The sequence below is a fragment of the Bison bison genome, unplaced genomic scaffold, assembly GCF_000754665.1.
Source record: "Bison bison bison isolate TAMUID 2011002044 unplaced genomic scaffold, Bison_UMD1.0 scf7180017864160, whole genome shotgun sequence".
Classification (NCBI taxonomy): Eukaryota; Metazoa; Chordata; class Mammalia; order Artiodactyla; family Bovidae; genus Bison; species Bison bison.
In genome coordinates this window covers 5,227,455-5,237,262 of record NW_011494732.1, presented here as the reverse complement: position 1 = coordinate 5,237,262, position 9,808 = coordinate 5,227,455, and the positions used below count along the sequence as shown (strand labels likewise).

The 9,808-nt window shown below is 42.3% G+C and overlaps 1 protein-coding gene across 2 annotated transcripts in view; it reads left to right on the top strand.

Annotated features, from left to right (window-relative positions):
* The window catches only part of GTF2H3 (general transcription factor IIH, polypeptide 3, 34kDa), a 21,440-nt gene that overhangs the window by 934 nt on the left and 10,698 nt on the right, over nt 1–9,808 (top strand). Inside the window, exons 2-4 of one of the 2 annotated variants that reach the window (XM_010841282.1) lie at nt 2,772–2,851; nt 7,007–7,113; nt 7,545–7,711. In XM_010841282.1, the coding sequence (XP_010839584.1) occupies nt 2,772–2,851; nt 7,007–7,113; nt 7,545–7,711 (354 nt within the window). The remainder of the gene's footprint in view (nt 1–2,771; nt 2,852–7,006; nt 7,114–7,544; nt 7,712–9,808) is intronic. The other variant, XM_010841283.1, reaches the window with a different exon arrangement.

The window sequence follows — 9,808 nt, the reverse complement described above, 5'->3', positions numbered from 1 at the left end:
TTTGCGAGATCTTAGTTCCCTGACCAGGGATCCAACCCATGGCCTTTTGCAATGGAAGCATTGAATCCTAACCACTGGACTGCCAGGGAATTCCCTGACTTACTATCTTGAAGGATTACTTTGACTGCTGTGTGGGAAATGGACTGTGGAGAGCAAGAATAGAAATAGATCCTTTCAGGGGCAGTAACAATTGTCCATGCATCATTTATCTGTTATAATATCACAACTCTGTGAGGGAGGCAGATCTGGTATGGCCCGTGTCTACAAATGAGAAGGTAGAGACCCAAAGAAAGAAATCCACAGGGACAATCCATGTGTATGGATTCACACCTCTCCTGACAGGCGACACTTTGTTTTTCTCAGGCTTGATGATAGCAAGGAATGTATGGTTCTGAGAATTGGGGAGTGGGACCTGATGGAGATATAAGGCCAGAGGCTTTTGGGCAGAAGAGTGAGGGCCTGTGTAGAGACAGTTATTAAGTGACTCTTCTGCGCTAAACACTTTGTTCTGTGATTTACACAACATTCCTCATTCTCTGAAAAGTCCACGATTTAGAGGGCGGAGGGGGGAAGAGAGATCAGAAGCACAGCTAAGTGTAAAATGAGGTCGTGAGTACTGTCATCAGAAGAGGGACAGCCCTGTGGGTGGTCAGAAGGAGACAATAGGGCATTGAAAAGCCACAGTGTTTATTTCCATTTTTTTGTTGGAGTATAATTGCTTTACAATGTTGTGTTAGTTTCTGGTATACAACAGCATAGAGTGAATCAGCTATATGTATACATGTATCTCCTCCTTCGTGGATCTCCCTCCCTTCCACCTCCAGCCCCCATCTAGGTCATCACAGAGCACTGAGCTGAGCTCCCTGTGCTACACAGCAGCTTCCCACTAGCTGTCTGTTTTACACGTGGTGGCGAATACATGTCAGTCCTAATCTCCCAATTCGTCCCCCCGCCAGCTGTGTCCACATGTCCCTTCTCTGTGTCTGTGTCTCCGTTCCTGTCCTGCAAGTAGGTTCATTTGTGTAATTTTTAGCCACAGTCTTTAGAGTCAAGCAGATCTGTCTTCAGAGCTGGGTGTTAGCTTTGCTACTTGTTAGCAGGCCATGCGACTTAGAGCAAGTTACTTTCACTTGCGAAATAGAAATACCATATTTCATCTAATCTAAGATAATATGATTATGAAATGTGCTTTTATTTTATTTAATATAACATTAAGAGAAAAAATGTGATCCGTCATAATGGTAAGATACCTTCCTGAGTTCAGCAACTGTCAAATAAGAAAAAAGGAGGGAGTACATCTTATAATTGGTGAAAGATAGCTTCCCTAGTGTCTCACTGGTAAAGAACCCACCTGCCAATGCAGGAGACATGGGTTCAATCTCTGGGTCAGGAAGATTCCCTGGAGAAGGGAATGGCTACCCATTCCAGTGCTCTTGCCTGGAGTATCCCATGGACAGAGGAGCGTAGCAGCCTACAGTCCATGGGGGTCACACAAGAGTCGGACACAACTTAGTCAGACGCAACAACAACAACAAGCGAAAGACGGCATTAAGTCCCTTTCTAAGCTGTCAGCAATGGGACAGGAAGATAGGATTACATGTGCTAGGTCTGACACAGAAAGGCTGACATTTCCTCTCTTCTGAGATGGGGGAGCCAGGACCTGTTGGAAGACCTGGGGAAGACTTTTGAATAAGGAGGTAGCAAGGTTTGGGACCTTGGAGAGTAAATAGGATACGGGTATGTAAGCAAGGCATTGCTGCTTTCTGCTATTAAATGAGCATCCTGGGTTTTTCATAGCAACGTATGCTTACTGGTTCACATTCTGTCACCTCAGAATATAGTCTCCCTGAGGGCTTGGATCCAGTATCCCCAACACCTAACACCGGTACTTCAGTGTAAGTGTTTGTTGAATTAATGTGTTAGCCTGTTTTGTTGTGTCTTTCACTTTGTAGAGAGTAGCCTAATTATTTTCACAATAAAGTCTTTACACAGCCATTGCTTTTCACACTGGTTTTTACCTTTTAAAGATTGGTTACTAATTATAATTGGCCTTGCTAGAAGGTGATTTGATGGACCTGGAGCCAGACTGCTTCTGTGTCTCCCTTTAAATTTCTCCCCACTCAGCCCTACCCCAAGCCTGAAATTCTGCTAGTGATTCTTGGTATTGGTCCATCAGTGCTCTCTGTCCTTGACCAGACATCCGTGATGCATGTATCTTTGGGGTCATAAAATGTTTACTGGGCATCCACCCTGTGCTAGGCATTGTGTTCAGAGCAGAGGACAAGCAGTGATAAAAGAGACAAAAATCCCACCGCACAAAGTTCATAGTCTACCTCGGGGGGTCCCCAACCTCTGGGACCTAATGCCTGATGATCTGAGGTGTAGCTAATGTAACAATAATAGAAATAAAGTGAACAGTAGATGTAGTGCTCTTGCGTCATCCTGGAATGAACCATCACCCCCCCACACACACAACCTGTGGAAAAAATTGTCTTCCATGAAACCTGTTCCTGGTGCCAAAAAAGCTGGAGGCTACTATTGCAGTGCATGAGAGGTGTAAATGTACAGAAGGCAAGCAAGAGCTCACTAAGGGCCTCCAGAGCTGTAAGTCTTTAAAAGAACTTGGTCTGTGTTCCTTTCACGATTGTAGCTTATATACATAGAAAGGCATGCAGTGGTGCTTGCTTTGGATTTAATTTACAAATTGGAAATGTTAGCTTTGTTTCACTTTTATGAGGCTAATTTTTTTTGTTTTTTTTGGTTAATTGCAGAGGATGAATTGAATCTTCTAGTTATCATAGTTGATACCAACCCTATTTGGTGGGGAAAGCAAGCATTAAAGGAGTCTCAGGTAAGGCTGCTTGGGAAGGCTTTTGGATAGTTCTGATTTGACTTAGTACTTCCCTGGTGGCTCAGATGGTAAAGCATCTGTCTACAATGCGGGAGACCTGGGTTCGATTCCTGGGTGGGGAAGATTCCCTGGAGAAGGAAATGGCAACCCACTCCAGTACTCTTGCCTAGAAAATCCCACGGATGGAGGAGCCTGGTGCAGGCTACTGCTCATGGGGTCACAAAGAGTCGGACACGACTGAGTGACTTCATTTTCTTTCATGTGTATATTGCTTTTTTATTAAGGTATAATTTCATACCATAAAATTCACCCATTATAATGTATAATTCAGTGTTTTTTAGTAAAAATCACAGTAAAGTTGTATAACCACCACTACCACAATTCCATTTTAGAAAACTTCTATTTCCAGAAGGTTCCCTCGTGCTTGTTTGCAGTCAGTCGCTGTTTCTACGCCCTAGCTGTTATTGTTGTTTACTCACTAAGTCATGCCCAACTCTTTGCGACCCCATGGACTATAGCCCACCAGGCTCCTCTGTCTGTGGGATTTCTCAGGCAAGAATGCTGGAGTGGGCTGCCATTTCTTTCTTCAGAGGATCTTCATGACCCAGGGATTGAACCCACATCTCCTGCATTGGCAGGTGGATTCTTTACCACTGAGCCACCTGGGAAGCCCTCCCCCCTGTTGTAGGCAACCACTCGTCTGGATTCCGTCTCTGTGTTGCCTTTTCTGGACATTTCATATATTGATTCCATATAATATGTAGTCTTTTTTTTTTTTAATACTTTCTATTTTAAAATAGTTATGGAATCACAGGAAATTATAAAAACTGGTACGGAGAGGTCTGTGCACTCTGGCTCCAGCTTCCCCCAGTAGTAGCGTCTTCTGTAACTGCAGTACAAAGGGCAAAACCAGAACACTGACATCAGTACAATCTCCAGACCTTATTCAGATAATAACAGTTTTGCGTGCACCTGTGTGTGTATGTTTGGTTCTTGCAGTCTTAGCACATGTAAGATTTGTGTAACTGCCGCCACAATCAAGACACAGCTGTTCTATCCCAAGGAGCTCCCCGGTGCTCCCTCCATGGTTGGTGCAACTTTCTAGTCCCTGGTACTAATCTAATAATATGTTCTCCAGATCTATAATTTTGTTCCATAAATAGATCCTATAGTATGTAGCTTTCGAGGGTAGCTTTTATCTTTTATTATTTTTTAAGAGAACTTGGGACTAGGCTGTTTTACTTAATTAATTTATTTTGGCCATGACCCAGAGCATGTGGGATCTCAGTTCCCCAGCCAGGGATCAAACCCATGCCCCCTGCAGTGGAAGTGTGGAGTCTTTAACTACTGGGTTGCTAGGGAAATTCCTATCCTTTTTTTAAAAATTAATTAATTTCCTTTATTTTTTATTTTTGGCTCTGCTGGGCCTTGTGGTTGCGTGCGGCTTTCTCTAGTTTTGGTGAGCGGGGCCTCCTCTCTAGTTGCAGTGTGTGGGCTTGTCTTATTGTGGAATGCCAGCGTTAGGGGGCACAGGCTTCAGTGGTTGCAGCCCGCAGGCGCAGTAGTCCTGGCACACTTGCTTAGTTGCTCTATGGCGGGTGGAATCTTCCTGGACCAGGGACTGAACGCATGTCCCCTGCATTGGCAGGTGGATTCTTAACCACTGGACCACCAGGAAAGTGTCATGTGTCATTTTGATTATAGTCATTCTAGGGTAAGTGGTAGTACCTCATTGTGGTTTTAATTTGCATTTCCCTAATGACTAAGCTTTTGTTCATAAACTTAGTAGCTATCTGTATATTTTCTTTGATGAAATTCATATAAAAATGTTACATCCAATTTTTAAGTTCTTAAATTGGACACGTTCTTATTTAAATTCTTAAATTAGACATGTTCTCACAATTAAGAACAAGTTATGTACTTGATCGTAACTTTACCAAGTTGCTGTACGATGAGCTGCACACACTGAAAGTGTTATGTCTTCACATATGTATGCATTCATGAAATTGTCACCTCAGTCAAAATGATGAAATACAGATCCATGGGGGTTCCCTGGCAGTCCAGTGCTTAGGACTCAGTGCTTTCACTGCTGTGGCCTGGCTTTCGTCCCTGTTTGGAGAACTAAGATCCTGTAAGCTGATCGACGTATCCAAAAGAACGTAACAAAACAAAAACACACAAATCCATCACTCGCAGAGTTTCTTCATATTCCTTTGAATTTCTCTCACCCATCTCTCCCTGTTCCCTCCTGAAGGTAGCCACTTATCTGCCTAATATCACTATAGATTGGTTTGCATTTTTAAGGTATGTATTTACGTGGAATCACGGAGAAGGCAATGGCAACGCACTCCAGTACTCTTGCCTGGAAAATCCCATGGGCGGAGGAGCCTGGTAGGCTGCAGTCCGTGGGGTCTCTAAGAGTCAGACACGACTGAGCGACTTCACTTTCACTTTTCACTTTCATGCATTGGAGAAGGAAATGGCAGCCCACTCCAGTGTTCTTGCCTGGAGAATCCCAGGGAGGGGGGAGCCTGGTGGGCTGCCATCTGTGGGGTCGCACACGACTGAAGTGACTTAGCAGCAGCAGCATACCTGGAATCAAACAGTATATAGTTGGTTTTTTGTTATTGGGTTTTTTCTTGTTTGGTCTATTGGTCTGTTGTTTTCACTGAGCATAGTTACTTTGACATTTGTCCATGTTGCTACATGGATCAGTAGTTCATTTCTTGTTATTGCTGAGTAGAATTCCATTGTGTGGCTGGACCAGCATATCACTACATATTATCATACTCTCCAGGAAGACTGTCTTACTTTGAACTCTCATCAGTGGTATATGAAGATTCCTTTTTTTTGTACTAACACAAGATGCTCTGTTTCCTTATTTTATCTTTTGCCAGTATGATGTACCAAAAATTCTCTCAGTCTTCTTTTGGTATTTCTAATGGCCCTTTGTATTTCTCCTTTATATTTTTCTTTGGGGGAGTTTCCCATTTTCCTCTTTGGGTGTTCCTTTTTATTTTAACTGGTTTGTGAACACTCTTTATGTTAAAAGGTTAACTCATTGTCTTTCATGTGTTGAGGTTTTTTTTTTTTTTCCAGTTTGTAATTTGCCTTTCACTTTGGTTTAGTTGTTTTTTGTTGTGTAGAAATTTTAATAGGTTTGTTTTACATGTTAAGAAATAGAGTAAGTGAAATTTATCGGTTTTGTTTTCTGCTTAACATAGTTCTTTCTTTAGTAATATTAATACTTGTCAGAATGTAAATTCCATGAAAAAAAGGGTCTTCACATGGCACATAATAGGTTCTCAGCATATTTAGTGAATGAATTAATTGAAAGACTTTACAATTACCAATTTAATCAATATGTATTATCTATTCTATGTGCAGCAATAGTTTGCTAGTAATTTTATCACAGAAGATGTGACACGTTTACTATTCCTTGAGTGTTATACAAAAAACATGTGTGGAATATTATACTGATGAGGAAGCGGTCTCATAAGTAAAATTAGAACTATAGTTTCTTTTTCAGATTTGATGATCCATATTTTTGCTATGAATACATTTATTTATGAACAAATAAGTTGTATTGATTAACAGAATAACAGCTGGAAAAATAACAGTGAAAATGAATGTCTTTGCATGTGATTTCTAGTCTCGGTTGGAATTTTAGTCTTTCTTGAGTTTCTATTTCAAATTGGACAGTTTTGATTATCAGGGAGGATGAAATTGTACCTGGTAGACAGTTCTGTATGGGAGGAGAAAGAAAGGATGAGTCTTGATAACTAGTATTAGTAAAGATTGATTCTACTGACTAAATTTTATCTAGGTCAACTGGAGCACAAATCAATCATCATGTTTATAAAAAATGACCATATCTCCTCCTGCTTCCCCAGTTCCATCCCATCCCCCAGGAGTAGCTCCTCCTTCCTTTTGCTCTCTTCCATGAGACCTGACCAGCTAATGTGTTGTTCTTCTAAGCAAGTCAGAAATGGGCAAGTCTGTGCTGTTCAGAATCAGAAAACTATACCTTCCTGATGTTTTTGCTTATGACCTTGGAGAAGGGAACTCCAGAGCAAATTTTTAGCGTGAATAATTATCTGACATAGTGGTTTTGGGTAGCTGTTTTAGATTCTTTTGTCTTCTGTGTTTCAACAGTTTACTCTGTCAAAATGCATTGATGCCGTGATGGTGCTGGGAAATTCTCATTTGTTCATGAATCGTTCCAACAAACTCGCAGTGATAGCAAGTCACATTCAGGAAAGGTATGACCATTGTGATTACTCTTCCTGCTCAGTGCTTAAGGACCCTGGGCTGAGATATTACTGGGGTAGATGAATATACCTCAAATGATAAACTGGTCATAAATTAGAATTTGGTAGGAATTCTCTTCGGTTGTCATCTGAAGAGTGAGAACCACCGTAAAGCGTTTCAAGAGGCTGTAACCGAGTACGTTCTTTATTTCTCTCATTTTTTAAGAAAACAGTGGAATCATCAAAACATTCCATGGTGGAAGACTCATGTTTGCCAATTTGCCTGTTTCATACATTTTGTAAAACTGAAGTTTATGATGGACTCTTGAGATTCTGGAATTGGTGTGGTCTTTGTTATCTCTGCTGAATTCTATTTTGATGTTTAGTGAGGTCCCTGAGTCCCAGTGTAACTAGGGAGTTTTTTGTCTGTTTTTCTATTTCAGTCGATTCTTATACCCTGGAAAGAACGGCAGACTTGGAGACTTCTTTGGAGACCCAGGAAACCCTTCTTCTGAATTTACTCCCTCAGGAAGTAAAGATGGAAAATACGAGTTGTTGACAGCAGCAAATGAAGTTATCGCTGAAGAGATCAAAGATCTAATGACCAAAAGTAATTGCTTTCAGCTTCTCTTCCTCCCATTAGTGCTATTTGCAGATGGAGTTGAATGTGGAAGTCCTTGAGGTTTCGAGTCCAAAAGTTTGAGATTCTTGATATTATCTACTTAATTTTTTTTCTCTCTCTCTTTTTTTTTAAAATCACGCCCACAAAAGCCTGTGTGATACTTGCCTGACCTCTGCAGCATGGACACTGTTCACCAGCCTCCACTTGAAACACTCTAGTGTCTGAGGATAGCCTGTTTTGACCCATTTTTCCTCTTTCTCAGACCATTCTTCCTTCCATTTTTGACTTTTCCTTCATCTTGTTTCTTCATTTTTTAAAAATGTTGATTTTATTTATTTTCAGCCGAGCTGGGTCTCTGTCACTGCACTCAGGCCTTTCTACAGTTGCAGCGAGCAGGCTTCTGTTGTGGTGGCTCCTCTCGTTGCGGAACACAGGGTCTAGGGCCCGTGGGCTTCAGTACTTGTGGCACACGGGCTTGGTTGCCCTGAGGCATGTGGAATCTTCCCAGACCAGGGACTGAACCAGTGTCCCCTGCATTGACAGGCAGATTCCTATCAGGGAAGTCTATCATTTTATTTCCTTAAAAAAATATATATATTTTTTATTCTGTGTGGTGTTTTTCTTTCTCTGTATGTTCTCGTCCAACCTTCCCATTAATTATCATTTGTGTATGAACACTTCCCAGTCTTTGTTTCTACTCCATCCTTTCTTTCAAACTGCAGATGTCTCCCCTTAAGTGTCCCTCAGCCTCATTAATAAGCCCCAGACCAGTTTCATTTTCTTTCCCCTCAGTTACACCACTACTTCCATTTCTGTCACCCCCATCCTCCTGCTTTTCCAAAGGCTTTCATTTTGACTGTTTCCTTCTAAACCAACATCTAATCATCTATGAAATCCTATTAACTTAGTCTCAGAAGTACCTCCAAAATCTGACCCCTTATTACCTGCCATCTAGCTCAACCTTGGGACGGCTGACATCTTGGGCGGGGGAATTCTTTGTTGTGGGGGGTTTCCTGTGCTTTGGAGGATAAGGGTTAGTTGCTCAGTCATATCCCACTCTTCGTGCTTCCATGGACTGTAGCCCCCCAGGCTCCTCTTGTTCATGGAATTCTCCAAACAAGAATACTGAAGCAGGTTGCCATTCCCTTCTCCAGGGGATCTTCCCAACCCACAGATCAAACACAGGTCTTCTGCATTGCAGGTGGATTCTTTACCATCTTAGCCACCAGGGAAGCCTTTTGGCGGATACTTACTTAGTAGCGTCCCTGGCCTCAACCAGTTGGATGCTAAGATATCCCCCAGTTGGGACTTCCCAGGTGGCGCAGTTGTTAAAGAATCTGCCTTGTAATGCAAGAGATGAAAGAGACACGGGTTCAAAACCCGGGTCAGGAAGATCCCCTGGAGAAGGAGATGGCAACCGCTCCAGTATTCTTGCCTGGGAGATCCCATGGACAGAGGATCCGGTGGGCTATGGTCCATGGGGTCACAAAGAGTTGGACATGACTGAGCACACTTGCAGGTACAAACCAAATGACCCTCTTGGGGCACAGTTGCCCCGGTTGAGAGCCTTTGCTCTGGATCATTATAACAGCTTCTTTCTCCTGTCTCTCCCCATTCAAGTCCTTCCACTCAGCCCTCTAGAGTTATTCTAAAAATCAGAGGTAGTATTCCCTGCCTCAAACACTTTTGCTAATTCCTTGTTGCCTGCAGGCAGTGGTTTTAAACTGTCTCCTCTGTCCAAATCACTGGTGGGGAAAAGGCAACTCTAGAGACAGTGGATCAATGATTTCTCTTGGGACTGGGGGTGAGCAGGAAGGGACTGGGAATGGGCCTAAGTGATCTTTTGGAGTGATGGAAATGTTCTATAGTTGGATCATGGTGATGATTTCAACTCTAGAAATTTACTGGAAATCATTGACTTGTGCACTTTAAAAGAGTGAATTTTGAGATCTGTAAGTTACACCCGAATAACATGAAATACTGGCCCCACTTCATCGTTTCCCATTCAGTGGGTCTAGGGAGGGCCCGGTGCTTTGGACGGTGGCTCGCACGGTAAAGAAACTGTCTGCCAGTGCAGGAGACATG